The sequence below is a fragment of the Ovis aries genome, chromosome 3 (assembly GCF_016772045.2).
Source record: "Ovis aries strain OAR_USU_Benz2616 breed Rambouillet chromosome 3, ARS-UI_Ramb_v3.0, whole genome shotgun sequence".
NCBI lineage: Eukaryota > Metazoa > Chordata > Mammalia > Artiodactyla > Bovidae > Ovis > Ovis aries.
This window is the reverse complement of record NC_056056.1, coordinates 170,354,074-170,371,510: the sequence shown is the minus strand read 5'-3', so window position 1 is coordinate 170,371,510 and position 17,437 is coordinate 170,354,074. Positions and strand designations below refer to the sequence as shown.

The 17,437-nt window shown below is 38.6% G+C and overlaps 1 protein-coding gene across 7 annotated transcripts in view; it reads right to left on the bottom strand.

Moving 5' to 3' along the window:
• The window catches only part of ANO4 (anoctamin 4), a 454,665-nt gene that overhangs the window by 214,295 nt on the left and 222,933 nt on the right, over positions 1-17,437 (bottom strand). For 6 of the 7 annotated variants that reach the window (XM_060413101.1, XM_060413102.1, XM_060413100.1 and 3 more), the window contains one exon: positions 13,465-13,569. The exons of the other annotated variant lie outside the window; for it this stretch is intronic. In XM_060413101.1, the coding sequence (XP_060269084.1) occupies positions 13,465-13,569 (105 nt within the window). The remainder of the gene's footprint in view (positions 1-13,464; positions 13,570-17,437) is intronic. 7 annotated transcript variants of the gene reach the window in all.

Below are 17,437 nucleotides of genomic sequence, written 5' to 3'. Positions count from 1 at the left end.
GGCCAAGATCATTAAGTTGCTCCCAAGACAGCATGTTTCTTACGAAGAGCTCTTCACATAGCTGCTCCATTCTAAAAAGCAGACAGACACTTTGGTCATTCTATAACAAGGAGTCTAATGATGGTACCTCTTTCAACCCTGCAAATGCTGTTTAGAGAACTGTGTACCTAATCCAAGCTTTGCTCAATAGCCGTGGTTCCCTTTTTCACAACTAGAAACAAGGTCAGTGATGTTCTGCATTAAAAATCCTAAAGTCTACTGGCCATAACTGCCCTTTCTCTGGAAAGAACATGAGCTTTGGATTTAGACAAGCCTGAGTTCAAACACTAGTCATGCCACTTACTATTCAATTGGATTCTGTAACTTGTTCAAGCTTTAATTTAAGCGGGAATAATACAATGTACCAGAGAGGGCTGTTGCGAGGAATGAAGACAAGGTGGCCACCAGTAAGTCTACAGTGCTTACTGTGTGCCAAGCACTAAGGGCTTTGCATAGATTGTCTATAACTACCTCCCTTTCACTGATATGGAAATTAGGGCAAAAGAGTTTAAGACTAAACAAAATAATACAGGTAGTTGCCTTACTGGATGTCTAATGGCTATCAGTTCCTTCCTCTCTCTCATCTTCCCCTTTGCAACAGCATGGCCATATGAATTAAAAATACAATGGTAAATCAGGGATCAAGAAAGTAGATTGAGAATGACTCACTGGATGTCACTGAGAAATGACTCAGTCTCCTCACCCACAGAGCAAGAGCATCACCAATCTGGGAATAGCTTTATGACTGCATAGGGACACTGCAGGCATAATGGTCTTCCCTAGTAGCTCAGCTATAAAGAATCCGCCTGCGATGCGGGAGACCCAGGTTCAATTCCTGGGTGGGGAAGATCCACTGGAGAAGGGATAGGCTACCCATTCCAGTATTCTTGGGCTTCCCTGGTGGCTCAACTGGTAAAGAATCCTCCTGCAATGTGGAAGACCTGGGTTCAGTCCCTGGGTTGGAAAGATCCCCTGGAGAAGGGAAAGGCTACCCACTCCAGTATTCTGGCCTGAAGAATTTCATGGACTCTATAGTCCATGGGGTTGCAAAGAGTCCAACATGACTAAGTGACTTTCACTTCACTTCACAGCATAACAATCACCCAATAATCTTTAAAGCCTCCCAGTTCTCCTTCCAAATACTTTGCTATTTGCTCTCTTTCCTTCCCAAGTAGATTAGAATCTAATGGAGTTTATCACAATCAAGTCTGCCAGGGTATGAATGCCTCTTAAGAGTCCCCAGAGTCTGTATAGCGTTGGTCTTCTATATCCATGGGTTTCCCATCTGAGAATTCAAAGAACCCGTCTGCAGTGGACAGTTTCATTTCAGTCACTGCTGACATTCCCATGCCTCACCCTCAGATATCCAGAACCGCACAAAGGTTCCAGAGGTTTTATAAATGGCAGAACATCTACTGGGATGACTCAGGTCTCCATGCCACACTGGCTACTGCTGAGCTGTCCCCTTTGCAAGTCTATAGTGGAATTCATTCACTAAGGTGTTAACAAAATTTACTGAGCAAGGGGCCGGCAGAGGATGAGATAGTTAGATAACATCATCGACTCAGTGGACACGAGTTTGAGCCAACTCCAGGAGAGAGAGGGAAGGACAGAGGAGCCTGGGGTGCTGCAGTCCATGGGGTTGCAGAGTTGGACATGACTTAGCAACTGAACAGCAACACCCACACTCCACACTCTGCTCAAGGTACCAGGTATATGACAAAGAAACGGGATGATGAGACTCCTGCTTTCCCAGAGCCTCCAAATTCCCTGACCACTGAAGGATCTGTTCCTTCCTCAGGCTGGAGAATCTCAGTCATGGCTGGCAGTTCAGGTGGCCCACATGCAGTCGCCCAAGGTACACAACACAGCATTCTCTCTCTTCCCATCCACCTGCAAGACACCATGCTACCTCTGCAGGATACTCCACGGGAGCTAGCTGTCTTAGGAAATTCTCATCTCTCTCTCTGCCTCCTCCCTCCCTTCCTCTCTCCTTCCCTCTCCACCTACCTAAGCATCAAGCACTTAGAATCTCAGGCTTTCAGATACCAAAAGACAGGAAATTTAGGTAACACAGAACTCTGTTGAAACAAAGGCACTCAAGGGACTTGGCTGCTATGTTGGGATGGGGAGTGAATGGCGAGAATAAAAGGGAGGAAAAATAACATCAATGAAAAATACACACTCAAACACAAATATCCCTTTACATTAGACCACCAAATATAAATGCTTTCCTACTACAAAGTAACTAGGTTGGTTTCATTTCAAATAAGACAAAATTTTTCCTGACTTGAACTGTGTACCAGAAAGGTTCACCACACAGTGGCTGGCATGACAGGCGAGATGGATACGAGAAAGGATGGATAAAATAAGTCTTTCCTTCCTTATAAGCCATATATCTGATATGAGGGAAGTTGAAAAACAACGTATGGATGGTTAGCTACTCTGAGACATCTTGTTTTGAACAGATGAAGCTATACTTAGGGCATAAGCAACTGGAAAAATTGTAAATGTATTTTACAGCATAGAAGCATGGAGAAGGAATTCTTGCATCAAGATGTAAACAAGAATAAAACTGTAAAAATCCAAAGTAGTTCACTTTTTCCTAATCATTATTATTTCACTTTGTATTTAGCACAACAAGGGCTGACACAAGGAAATACTGACTCTATCATATATTAATCATACAGCCTCAGGATGCATATGCACCTTTTAAATGGAGACAATAGTATCTACTATTACTTATGGCCATTTTAACAATGACAAGAGACAGTCAAGGGAGCGCACTTACCATGATGGCTGCTAAGACGTTGAAGAAATATTTGAAACCTGTGTGTATGCACACACACACACACACACACACACACACAAACACGTACACACACAGTGTTCTAGCCCAATCTTGAAGATCATACAAATCAGACAAAAACGTCCACAAAATCCTAAGAAACAGTGAAATCTTTCCATTATCTTGTTAATCCCAATTAATAAGTTTGTAGTAGACAATGAGTTTTACTGATGTTCAAATCCTGTATTTTTTACATTTTTTATATATCAGTCTCACAAAGATTTCTGTAAATAATCATCTAAAGTACAGTCCCTTGAAGAACCACACTATGTGATTTTATTTTATTTTATTTTTTTTATAGAGAAAATGAGTTTATTCTTTTAATCCACTAAATTTGGAGTTGATTTCTTAAAAAGTAAAAGCTAACAATTATATCAAAGAGATATTTTTTTACCTTCTCCTAGAATACTTTCTCTGACACTGTTTAAGATATCAATTCATTTTAAATTTTCTTCAGATCTTATACTACCATCTTATTTTGCATTTGTTTGTTTTCCATCTCCACTTCCTCTACAATATTGTAAGCTCTCAGAAAGTGTGATCTGACCTGGCTTCTTTACTCATATTCCCAGAGCTTATAGCATATTTTGACAAATTATTAAGAATTCAATAAATATTTTTTGAAATAATGAAGAAAGAAAAAAATGAAAAGTGAAAATATAATCACAGCACATTGTCAATACCAACTTTAATACATTTGCTCATTCTTTCTTTATTAATTTTCCCAGAAATAATTTTTTTTTTTTTTTAGTTTTTTATTTTTTAAATTTTAAAATCTTTAATTCTTACATGCATTCCCAGACATGAACCCCCCTCCCACCTCCCTCCCCATAACATCTTTCTGGGTCATCCCCATGCACCAGCCCCAAGCATGCTGCATCCTGCGTCAGACATAGACTGGCGATTGAGTTCACATGATAGTATACATGTTAGAATGTCATTCTCCCAAATCATCCCACCCTCTCCCTCTCCCTCTGAGTCCAAAAGTCTGTTATACACATCTGTGTCTCTTTCCCTGTCTTGCATACAGGGTCGTCATTGCCATCTTCCTAAATTCCATATACATGTGTTAGTATACTGTATTGGTGTTTTTCTTTCTGGCTTACTTCACTCTGTATAATCGGCTCCAGTTTCATCCATCTCATCAGAACTGATTCAAATGAATTCTTTTTAACGGCTGAGTAATACTCCATTGTGTATATGTACCACAGCTTTCTTATCCATTCATCTGCTGATGGACATCTAGGTTGTTTCCATGTCCTGGCTATTATAAACAGTGCTGCGATGAACATTGGGGTACATGTGTCTCTTTCAGTTCTGGTTTCCTCGGTGTGTATGCCCAGAAGTGGGATTGCTGGGTCATAAGGTAGTTCTATTTGCAATTTTTAAGGAATCTCCACACTGTTCTCCATAGTGGCTGTACTAGTTTGCATTCCCACCAACAGTGTAGGAGGGTTCCCTTTTCTCCACACCCTCTCCAGCATTTATTGCTTGCAGATTTTGGATCGCAGCCATTCTGACTGGTGTGAAGTGGTACCTCATTGTGGTTTTGATTTGCATTTCTCTAATAATGAGTGATGTTGAGCATCTTTTCATGTGTTTGTTAGCCATCCGTATGTCTTCTTTGGAGAAATGTCTATTTAGTTCTTTGGCCCATTTTTTGATTGGGTCGTTTATTTTTCTGGAGTTGAGCTGCATAAGTTGCTTGTATATTTTTGAGATTAGTTGTTTGTCAGTTGCTTCATTGGCTATTATTTTCTCCCATTCAGAAGGCTGTCTTTTCACCTTGCTTATATTTTCCTTTGTTGTGCAGAAGCTTTTAATTTTAATTAGATCCCATTTGTTTATTTTTGCTTTTATTTCCAGCATTCTGGGAGGTGGATCATAGAGGATCCTGCTGTGATTTATGTCTGAGAGTGTTTTGCCTATGTTCTCCTCTAGGAGTTTTATAGTTTCTGATCTTACATTTAGATCTTTAATCCATTTTGAGTTTATTTTTGTGTGCGGTGTTAGAAAGTGATCTAGTTTCATTCTTTTACAAGTGGTTGACCAGTTTTCCCAGCACCACTTGTTAAAGAGATTGTCTTTACTCCATTGTATATTCTTGCCTCCTTTGTCAAAGATAAGGTGTCCATATGTGTGTGGATTTATCTCTGGGCTTTCTATTTTGTTCCATTGATCTATATGTCTGTCTTTGTGCCAGTACCATACTGTCTTGATGACTGTGGCTTTGTAGTAGAGCCTGAAGTCAGGCAAGTTGATTCCTCCAGTTCCATTCTTCTTTCTCAAGATTGCTTTGGCTATTCGAGGTTTTTGTATTTCCATACAAATCTTGAAATTATTTGTTCTAGTTCTGTGAAAAATGTGCCTGGTAGCTTGATAGGGATTGCATTGAATTTGTAAATTGCTTTGGGTAGTATACTCATTTTCACTATATTGATTCTTCCAATCCATGAACACGGTATATTTCTCCATCTATTAGTGTCCTCTTTGATTTCTTTCATCAGTGTTTTATAGTTTTCTATATATAGGTCTTTAGTTTCTTTAGGTAGATATATTCCTAAGTATTTTATTCTTTTCGTTGCAATGGTGAATGGAATTGTTTCCTTAATTTCTTTTTCTACTTTCTCATTATTCGTGTATAGGAATGCAAGGGATTTCTGTGTGTTGATTTTATATCCTGCAACTTTACTATATTCATTGATGATCTCTAGTAATTTTCTGGTGGAGTCTTTAGGGTTTTCCATGTAGAGGATCATGTCATGTGCAAACAGTGAGAGTTTTACTTCTTCTTTTCCAATTTGGATTCCTTTTATTTCTTTTTCTGCTCTGATTGCTGTGGCCAAAACTTCCAGAACTATGTTGAATAGTAGCGGTGAAAGTGGACACCCTTGTCTTGTTCCTGACTTTAGGGAAATGCTTTCAATTTTCCCCATTGAGGATAATGTTTGCTGTGGGTTTGTCATAGATAGCTTTTATTATGTTGAGATATGTTCCTTCTATTCCTGCTTTCTGGAGAGTTTTTATCATAAATGGATGTTGAATTTTGTCAAAGGCCTTCTCTGCATCTATTGAGATAATCATATGGTTTTTATTTTTCAATTTGTTAATGTGGTGAATTACATTGATTGATTTGCGGATATTGAAGAATCCTTGCATCCCTGGGATAAAGCCCACTTGGTCATGGTGTATGATCTTTTAATGTGTTGTTGGATTCTGCTTGCTAGAATTTTGTTGAGGATTTTTGCATCTATGTTCATCAGAGATATTGGCCTGTAGTTTTCTTTTTTTTGTGACATCTTTGTCAGGTTTTGGTATTAGGGTGATGGTGGCCTCATAGAATGAGTTTGGAAGTTTACCTTCCTCTGCAATTTTCTGGAAGAGTTTGAGGAGGATAGGTGTTAGCTCTTCTCGAAATTTTTGGTAGAATTCAGCTGTGAAGCCATCTGGACCTGGGCTTTTGTTTGCTGGAAGATTTCTGATTACAGTATCAATTTCCGTGCTTGTGATGGGTCTGTTAAGATTTTCTATTTCTTCCTGGTTCAGTTTTGGAAAATTGTACTTTTCTAAGAATTTGTCCATTTCTTCCACGTTGTCCATTTTATTGGCATACAACTGCTGATAGTAGTCTCTTATGATCCTTTGTATTTCTGTGTTGTCTGTTGTGATCTCTCCATTTTCATTTCTAATTTTATTGATTTGATTTTTCTCTCTTTGCTTCTTGATGAGTCTGGCTAATGGTTTGTCAATTTTATTTATCCTTTCAAAGAACCAGCTTTTGGCTTTGTTGATTTTTGCTATGGTCTCTTTTGTTTCTTTTGCATTTATTTCTGCCCTAATTTTTAAGATTTCTTTCCTTCTACTCACTCTGGGGTTCTCCAACTCTTCCTTTTCTAGTTGCTTTAGTTGTAGAGTTAGGTTATTTATTTGACTTTTTCTTGTTTCTTGAGGTATGCCTGTATTGCTATGAACTTTCCTCTTAGCACTGCTTTTATAGTGTCCCACAGGTTTTGGGTTGTTGTGTTTTCATTTTCATTAGTTTCTATGCATATTTTGATTTCTTTTTGATTTCTTCTGTGATTTGTTGGTTATTCAGAAGTGTGTTGTTCAACCTCCATATGTTGGAATTTTTAATAGTTTTTCTCCTGTAATTGAGATCTAATCTTAATGCATTATGGTCAGAAAAGATGCTTGGAATGATTTCGATTTTTTGAATTTATCCAGTTTAGATTTATGGCCCAGGATGTGATCTATCCTGGAGAAGGTTCCATGAGCACTTGAAAAAAGGTGAAATTCGTTGTTTTGGGGTGAAATGTCCTATAGATATCAATTAGGTCTAACTGATCTAATGTATCATTTAAAGTTTGCGTTTCTTTGTTAATTTTCTGTTTAGTTGATCTGTCCATAGGTGTGAGTGGGGTATTAAAGTCTCCCACTATTATTGTGTTATTGTTGATTTCCCCTTTCATACTTGTTAGCATTTGTCTTACATATTGTGGTGCTCCTATATTGGGTGCATATATATTTATAATTGTTATATCTTCTTCTTGGATTGTTCCTTTGATCATTATGTAGTGGCCTTCTTTGTCTCTTTTCACAGCCTTTGTTTTAAAGTCTATTTTATCGGATATGAGTATTGCCACTCCTGCTTTCTTTTGGTCTCTATTCGCGTGGTATATCTTTTTCCAGCCCTTCACTTTCAGTCTGTATGTGTCCCTTGTTTTGAGGTGGGTCTCTTGTAAGCAGCATATAGAGGGGTCTTGTTTTTGTATCCATTCGGCCAGTCTTTGTCTTTTTGGTTGGGGCGTTCAACCCATTTACGTTTAAGGTAATTATTGATAAGTATGATCCCGTTGCCATTTACTTTATTGTTTTGGGTTCGGGTTTATACACCCTTTCGTGTTTCCTGTCTAGAGGATATCCTTTAGAATTTGTTGGAGAGCTGGTTTGGTGGTGCTGAATTCTCTCAGCTTTTGCTTGTCTGTAAAGCTTTTGATTTCTCTTTCGTATTTGAATGAGATCCTTGCTGGGTACAGTAATCTGGGCTGTAGGTTATTGTCTTTCATCACTTTAAGTATGTCTTGCCATTCCCTCCTGGCCTGAAGAGTTTCTATTGAAAGATCAGCTGTTATCCTGATGGGAATCCCCTTGTGTGTTATTTGTTGTTTTTCCCTTGCTGCTTTTAATATTTGTTCTTTGTGTTTGATCTTTGTTAATTTGATTAATATGTGTCTTGGGGTGTTTCGCCTTGGGTTTATCCTATTTGGGACTCTCTGTGTTTCTTGGACTTGGGTGATTATCTCCTTCCCATTTTAGGAAGTTTTCAACTATTATCTCCTCAAGGATTTTCTCATGATCTTTCTTTCTGTCTTCTTCTTCTGGGACTCCTATAATTCGAATGTTGGAGCGTTTCATATTGTCCTGGAGGTCTCTGAGATTGTCCTCGTTTCTTTTAATTCGTTTTTCTTGTTTCCTCTCTGATTCATTTATTTCTACCATTCTATCTTCTATTTCACTAATCCTATCTTCTGCCTCTGTTATTCTACTATTTGTTGCCTCCAGAGTGTTTCTGATCTCATTTATTGTGTTATTCATTATATTTTGACTCTTTTTATTTCTTCTAGGTCCTTGTTAAACCTTTCTTGCATCTTCTCGATCCTTGTCTCTAGGCTATTTATCTGTGTTTCCATTTTGATTTCAAGATTTTGGATCATTTTCACTATCAATATTCGGAATTCCTTCTCCGGTAGATTCCCTACTTCTTCCTCTTTTGTTTGATTTGGTGGGCAACTCTCCTGTTCCTTTACCTGCTGAGTATTCCTCTGTCTCTTCATCTTGGTTATATTGCTGCGTTTGGGGTGGCCTTTTTATATTCTGATAATTTGTGGAGTTCTCTTTATTATGGAGCTTCCTCACTTTGGGTGGGGTTCTATCAGTGGCTTGTCAAGGTTTCCTGGTTAGGGAGGCTTGCGTTGGAGTTTTGGTGGGTGGAGCTGGGTTTCTTCTCTCTGGAGTGCAGTGGAGTGACCCGTAATGGGTTATGAGACATCAAAGGTATTGGGATAATTTTGAGCTGCCTGTATATTGAGGCTCAGGGAGTGTTCCTGTGTTGCTGGAGAATTTGCGTGGTATGTCTTGTTTTGGAACTTGTTGGCCCTTGGGTGGAGCTTGGTTTCAGTGTAGGTATGAAGGCTTTTGATGAGCTCCTATTGCTTAATGTTCCCTGAATTCAAGAGTTCTCTAATGTTTTCAGGCTTTGGGTTTAAGCTTCCTGCTTCTGGTTTTCAGTTTTATTTTCACAGTAGCCTCTAGACTTCTCCATCTATACAGCACCGATGATAAAACATCTAGGTTAAAGATGAAAAGTTTCTCCACCTTGAGGGACACTCAGAGAGGTTCACTGAGTTACAAGGAGAAGAGAAGATGGAGGGGATAGTTAGAGGTAACTGGAATGAGATGTGGTGAGATCAAGAGAGGAGAGAGCAAGCTAGCCAGTAGTCACTTCCTTATGTGCGCTCTATAGTCTGGACCGCTCAGAGGTATTTACAGAGTTATACGGGAAGAGGAGAGGGAGGAAGTAGACAGAGGTGACCAGGAGGATAAGAGAGAGGAATGAGTAGGAGAGAGACAAATCCTGCCAGTAACCAGTTCCTTAGGTGTTCTCTACCGTCTGGAACACACAGAGATTCACAGAGTTGGATAGAGAAGAGATGGGGGAGAAAAGAGACAGAGGCCACCTGGTGGAGAAAAAGGAGAGGCCAGAGGAGGAGAGAGTGGACAAGCCAGTAATCTCGCTCTCAGGTAAACTTGGGTAGTGAAGTTTGGGTTTTTAAATGTACAAAATTGACAACAAAGATTAAAAATCTGGAGTAGAGGTTGGATTTTCAAAGATAGAATATTAAAGAAAAGCAGAAGGAAAAAGGAAGAAAGAAAAAAAAAAGAATTATTAAAAAACAAACAAAAAAAAACAAAACAAAACACCAACAACCATCCAAAGAGTATATATGGTGTTTGCCTTAAAAAAAAAAAAAAAAAGTCTTTTTTTTAAAAAAAAATAGTAATACTAGGTTATAGAAATAAAAATTAGAGGAGAAATAGAAGATTTAACAATTTTAAAAAAGCTCGGAAAAAAAAGAAAAAAAAAGAAAAAGGCAAAAAAAAAAAAGAATGATTTTAAAAATATTAAAAAATTAAAAATATATCTGGCTCTTCTCTGATGTTATGGGCCGTGTGGGCTCACTTCCAAGGTTGTTCCTCTGTTTAACTTCTTCTGTTTGCTGGTTTTTAGGCTCACTAGTTCAGTCGCGCTGTGGGGAGGGGGGATGCTGCAAACAGATAGCACTGTCGTGTGTACACAGTATCTCTGCCCCGCTTGACCTGTCCTTCCTCGCGGCGCACAAACCGCTCTGGCTCTACGATGCTCAGCCGGGAACCGTCTGGGGCCGGCCCTAGGCTGCGTGCACTTCCCCGGTCCAAGCCGCTCAGGTTCGGCCCTCAGGCAGCCCTCAGAGGCACAAATGCGGCTGGGACTGCGCTTTGTGCCCTTCCCAGGTCCGAGTAGCTCAGGAGTTTGGCGAGCGCAATCGCTGCGGCTTGTCACCTTTTCCGCCGCTGCCGCTCAGCTCTCTGGGTGGACCGCTGGCGCACCCCGTGAGGCAGACTGTGACTGTCCAGCACCCCCAGAAGTCTTAGCAAAGGAGCCTGCTTGCAGTTAGGTAAGTAAAGTCTCTCCGGGTCTGCAATTGCCCCTTTCCAGTCCTTACGGCTCTGGCTGCCTGTCCCCGGCGGGGAATGGTCTGCAGCCGGCTTTTCCGTTCCGTCCTTTGTTCTGTGCTGGGTCCTGGCGGTGTCTTATGTTCGAGCTTTTCGCGTGGTAGCTATCCCACAGTCTGGTTTGCTAGCCCAAGTTAGATCGTTCTGGTGGAGCGTGGGGCGTTCGTGCCCGATTCTTACAAAGCTCTGCAGCCCGCGCCTCCCGCGCGTCCCTGCCCTGCCCCCACTTCCCAATGGCGGATGCAGGCGTCTGTGCTGCTTTTCCGCTGGGGGAGTTACTGGTGGGCTTGTAATCTCTTGGTTTTAATTATTTATCTATTTTTCCTTCCTGTTATGTTGCCCTCTGTGTTTCCAAGGCTCGCCACAGACTCGGCAGGGAGAGTGTTTCCTGGTGTTTGGAAACCTCTCTTCTTAAAATTCCCTTCCCGGGACGGGCTTCCCTTCCCGGGACGGAGCTCCCTCCCCACCTCCTTTGTCTCCTTTTTCGTCTTTTATATTTTTTCCTACCTGATTTTGAAGACAATGGTCTGCTTTTCTGGTTGCCTGATGTCCTCTGCCAGCCTACAGAAGTTGTTTTGCGGAGTTTGCTCGGCGTTGAAATGTTCTTTTGAGGAATTTGTGAGGGAGAACGTGATCTTCCCGTCCTATTCCTCCGCCATCTTTCCCTCCCTCCACACTATGTGATTTTAGACTCAGAAATTTCAATGACCTGGTTAAACATCTGAATCATATTTGGAGTCTCTAGTTAGAGATTGAAGGTAGATAAACGGCCCAAATCTTTCTCACCAGAGATGCCCCAGACTGTGTGGGTAGCTTCCCAAACCTATTTAGCATAAAACTTTGCTTTTTAAACAAGAAAATAAACAGATTAAATTCTCAAACATTGGAAGATTCTTAAACCTATAAAAATTGTGTTAAAATGAAATAATATTTCCTTTTTCTTATTTTTAAATTTAAATATTAAGTACTCACAAACTTATACTCTTCTATTCACAGAGGGGTCACCCATTCTAAACTATAAAACAGTTAACATCATAAACAAGTGAGTTTTTACTAAGATGTGCTAACAAAAATACTATAAAAATCATTTTATGAACACTTAGTTCACTTTGACAGAAGCTCATTCAGCCCTAAAAAAGTTCAAGTTCATTGCCTGCACTTGCACAGAAGCCAACATTCATCATTTATTAGAAAATAATCCTTTCAGCAATGTGTAATCTATCATCTTTCAATCAAATGAAGTAATTACATAATTTTATAACTTTCCGTGAAAAGTTAATTTCTCTCCAATGTCTACTAATTTGATTTTTATTCTCCTGGGGAAATTTTTTCTCTTATTCAGCAACCGAGTATGAAGGGATTCCCCACCCAGAACAAATACTTGGTCCTTTTAAGTTTTCATTAAAGGTATTTCTCTTGGAAGCAGTCTCATTTTCAATTCCAGGTCCTTTCTCACCTCGGTGTTTACTGAACACATTTCTGAAATAATTAGGAAGGTGGAGACCCTCCTTTCTAAGTTGGTCTCCACTATTTATCTTATTGACATTGGCACTGACCTTCTTCCATCCTAAACTGTCCTACTTGTGAAGTGGATATATTAATTATCTCGTAAGATAGGCGGGGGGGGGGGGGGGGTAATTTAATGACAAAAGAGGATAAACAGAATTAAAATGCTTAAAATTATTCATAAGAAAATAGAGAAATAGAAATATAATTTAGAAACCTATATTCCATTGCAGAGAAATGCAATGTCACAAAACTCAAAGTAGCAAAAATTGCAAATCTGAACCCTTCAAATCCAATATTAGATAACACTATTTGATATTGAAAGAGGAGCATAATTACCAAGAATTAGATCTCTGTTAGTGAAACACAAATGTTAATGAGTTAGTTTGTGATACCACATCCCCCACCCTCAATGCTAAACCTGTAACTTGAGCAAATGTATTGATTAGGATAAAGTTCTTGGTGAAAAATATGTAACACAAAATAAAGGAAGAAGGGTAAACCCTGATTAATCAAAATGGTTAGAAAAAGGAATTTACTTCTTGGTCACAGCACTGCATCAATGACTTCATATACCCATTTTGAAGAATAAATTCCTGATTCTGGTTTACCGCATCAACACACTTCCTACTACTGATACTTGAGCGAAGGAATATTATTCTGGTGTCTTAAAGATTTTTCTTTGATTATGATTAACCAAGGAATTTAAAAAATTATAAGGGCCAGTGATTTACTAAATATTATAGCATACTAGGAGAAGGCAATAGCACCCCACTCCAGTACTCTTGCCTGGAAAATCCCATGGACACAGGAGACTGGTGGGCTGCAGTCCATGGGGTCGAGAAGAGTCGGACATGACTGAGTGACTTCACTTTCACTTTTCACTTTCATGCATTGGAGAAGGAAATGGCAACCCACTCCAGTATTCTTGCCTGGAGAATCCCGGGGATGGGGGAGCATGGTGGGCTGCCATCTATGGGGTCGCACAGAGTCGGACACGACTGAAGTGACTCAGCAGCAGCAGTAGCAGCATAGCATACTAAGATTTTATAATTCCTCTACAGTTTTCCCACCAGGCGTCATCAAAGACCCCAGTACTATGTGGCTCAGTTTCACAAATCAAACTGGCATTTTACTAACCATCTCTTCTGGTCTCAAAATTATTTTACACAGTACCTCTTTTAAGACATCATTTTATTTTAAAGCTCCATATCTAAGGTTTCTAGTTTTATTACCCCTCCCAAGTATTATAATTGTTTCTCCTTTCATGGTGAATTTAAAATTGGAGTGAAACTTACTTTCTTGTATTGCATTAAGAATCTCTGAAAAGTCCACATCACTCCTTGGCCCGTCAGGTAGTATTTGCATATCCAGCTGGTAGCTTTGCAAATCCACACCTCCTTCTAGAGAAACGAAAGATATTCTTGGAGTTTGCACTGGTTATCAGACAGCCCAGTATCAGGGTCCCAAGGAGAAGTAATGTCAAAATCTAAATGAACAGCCAACAGCAGGCTGGTTTGCCAATGGATCCTGCCACTTGGACAAATGACTTTTTAAAAATGAGCAACATTATCAGCCATTTGCCTCTTATGGGACCAAAAAAGTTTAATTGTATTTCCAAGGCAAAAATAAGGCAATTACTTTATTAAAATACCACCTACTTCATAGAATTTATGGATGGTTTCCTAGGTGGGGAATATAGCATGCTGACCTCCACCCAAGGACACTTAAAATTATTCTCAGCTTCTACCTGGTTAAAACAGAACATTATACACTAACACTTTGTGAGACCATTTTCCTTAAAATAATAGTAATTTATCCAAAGACAGGATTCAATATTCCTGATATCACAGAAAAAAGGTATCAATTTTTTCACAGTTGGACTTCCCTGCTATTATCATTACTTTTCAATTATACCAGAATATTATAATTTGTTCTATGAAGTAGTTAAGGCTCTTGAACTTGGTTTGCCAGATGTATTTTTGGTGTGTTCTAAAGAAAGAAAAATTTTATGTTGCTCTGCACACCTATAGTTCCCTGAAGGAAGTCAAAGAAACCAAGATATCAAAAAGTAGCTTTATTGTTAACAATAATGAACCTCTAAATGCTTCTAAAATAAACAGTAAGAATTGGATGAGTCTGGAAGGACTAAATATCAGTGCTAAAATAAATGGAGAGCCTGATAAATAGAATGGGGCACACTCTAGCTTCCAAAATTTTTGTAGAAATAATTCTTTCATAAGCCCAGTAATTATTCTCAGCTTTGAATTAAAACTAATTATACCCCTAAAACTCAAAAAGAATAAGACACAGTTACTATCTTATAACAACATTCATTCTGGGAAGGAAATGGACACAAGTAATTATAACAGGCTTCCCTGGTGGCTCAGATGGTAAAGAATAGGCCTGGAATGCAGGAGACCCAGGTTCAGTCCCTGGGTTGGGAAGATCCCTGGAGAAGGAAATGGCAACCCACACCAGTATTTGTGCCTGCAGAATTCCATAGACAGAGGGGTCTTGTAGGCTACAGTCCACGGGGTTGCAAAGAGTCAGACATGACTGAGCAGCAAACTATAATAGAAAGGTGAGTTTTAGGAGGGCAGGAACTTTTGTCTGCATGCTGTAATCCATCACTTAGAACAGTGTCTATTACAACTAATGTAGATGGACAGAATTAACAAGGTTATACAGTGCTTATGAAACAAAGGCAGCAGAGCCACACACACATAAAGCCATTAAGCTCCGATTCTGCAGGCAGACAAACCAGCATTCAAATTCTTATTTAGGAAACCTTGAATCTCTCTAGATCTTAGTTTCCTCATTGATGAAACAGGGGTGATAGTAACAGTTGCCTGGAACAGCAATGAAGACTAAATGAGGTCATGCATGAAGAGCTCTTAGTTGTCACACAGCACTCAGTAAATGGAGGCCATTACTCTTTTCCTTTTAGAATTTTATTTATATGTTTATTTTTGGCCGTGCTGGGTCTTCAATGCTATGTGGACTTTACTGCGTTGGCCATTACCCTTACCATCCATTATGTTTATTAAAGCAGCTACAGGTTTATTAAGCTATAGATTTATTAAAGCAACTACAGGTAGTTCTTTTAGGTTTCTACAGAAACTACCTAGCTATTGAGGAATGAGAAGGAATCCATAAGTCAGTTATTTGGGACCAGCATGCATTTAAGTGATATTCCAGCAATGTAGACATAGTGGTGAATTTTTAAGTGTGTGCAAGCAGTTGCCTGTTTATAAAGTCTGAAGTTACCTGTGAGATTAAGCTTCTCGATAGAAAAACAAAGATGTCTTCCTGCTGGTCTAGAATTTGAATGCACTATCGGCTTTCTTCCTCCCATGGTCAGCTACCTTGAATAGGGAGGAAAAGTTCTGATGCTTTTCAATCTCTGCTGAGGCTAATCACTGTGCACAATAACCAGAGACCCAAAGACCTCATGACATTGACAGAAAGAAAACAAAAAGAATATTCAATACTACTTTTCAGCCAGACTCTGTGCCACTTACTTTATTATCTCACTTAGTTTTCACTCTAACCTTGAAAGGAGATGCAATAAGAAATAGTAATTTACGCAAAATGTTGCTAAGTTGTAAAGACATAATACCAACCCATGCTCTTAACTAGTCTTTAAAACTACTCATATCCAAGCAGTCACAAATACAGGTTGCTAGAAATGAGAACATTTAACACTTTTTACTGGATTCCAATAGTTCAGGATATACCAATATTCAGGACTTTAGGCCAGGACCAAAGTCATTACATAACCTAAGAAGCAAATGACTTCTAAAAGTAGACTGATAAACAGAAGCCCGATTTATTTACTTGGTATCTGTCATAGGAGTTCATAAACTCATCAAGTAGTAGTTGTGACCATTAACTAAATTAAATAACTATAATTTATCATAACTAAAATTCCAATTTTTGTTAGAGGACAGGTAGGAGCAGAGGAAGTCACAAAAGAAGCAACATAAAAAGGCATTCAGATCCAAGTCTGTCTTTAAAGAATATTAAAGACATGGAAAAGAAAAAAGTGAAAAAAGTAGATACAAGCATACAGATAAATATATAGATGTCTCAAGTATACTAAAAATCACACTTTTTTATCTGATTAGAAAAAGGAAGAAATATTCCATTGGGTACAAAAGCTCTCTGAGCTGTGAAATGATGGGTATTTTTGTTTTATTCATTATCTTTCCTATGTTTTTCACAATAAGCAACATATTTTAGTTTTAAAGTTAATTAAAAATTCAGATTGTACCAGTACAGGATATTCAGCATTTAAAATTCAGAATTCAAGACAAACTATGGATGTTAAACCATTAGGGACTAATTTAATAAGAGATTTTCTAAATTACTACAATTCTTAACCTGTGTAAGTCAAATAGCTCTAAATTACCAGATGCAACACTCTCTTCACAGTAAACATTAGGATTGCATTTAGAATCCCTAAAATACAAGGCCTTTTTATTCCTTTGCTCTCAAAGAAATACAAAATACACTTTCATAAAACATAATGCTGTGGAATTTCTGGCAGTAAGTCACTCACTAAAATCTAAGATGATGAAATAGGGAATGCTGTAAAATAAGAACTTTTGTAACCTTTGCTAAATGGAGAGTGATCACTGTACAAGGATATTTTCAAATGAATCCTTCAAGGTGACGATCTTCATCTTCAGCACATACTGCCCAAGTGAAACAGACTGAATAACTTCAATATACAGGAAGAGTGTATCTACTTTGGACTTCTGATATTTAATTATTTATTGTTAGTCCTGTAGCACTGGTGGATTTCTGAAAGTTGAGAACTGGACTCCTTCCTATGGTCACGGATGTCTCTGACTTTGAGTCAAAACACAAAACTGAAAAAACTAGGCAAGAGGGTGAAGGTGTCATGGTTCCAAACTGAAGGGCCTCAGTAACTGACATATAACTAAGTCAATCCCAAGAAAAGTAAACAAGTTACCTTCTAGAGGGAAGCTAAAACATACCTGAAGTTGTGGAGAACCTACTAGATAATTTCTAAAAATCAAAAGTAGGTACAAAATTCATGTGATCTCCAAATTTGCCTTAATCTTTTCTCACACTGAATTGACAGGAGTGATTATATTCAAATCTTAACTGTGATCTGTAGTACAAGTGAAGTGGAAAGCAATTTCAATAAAAAGCAACCTTGATAACACATTTAATAAAACATCTTTGGCTGAGGAAACATCTTAAAAACTCATTTTAGATTTGTACGTAGCTTATGGGGAA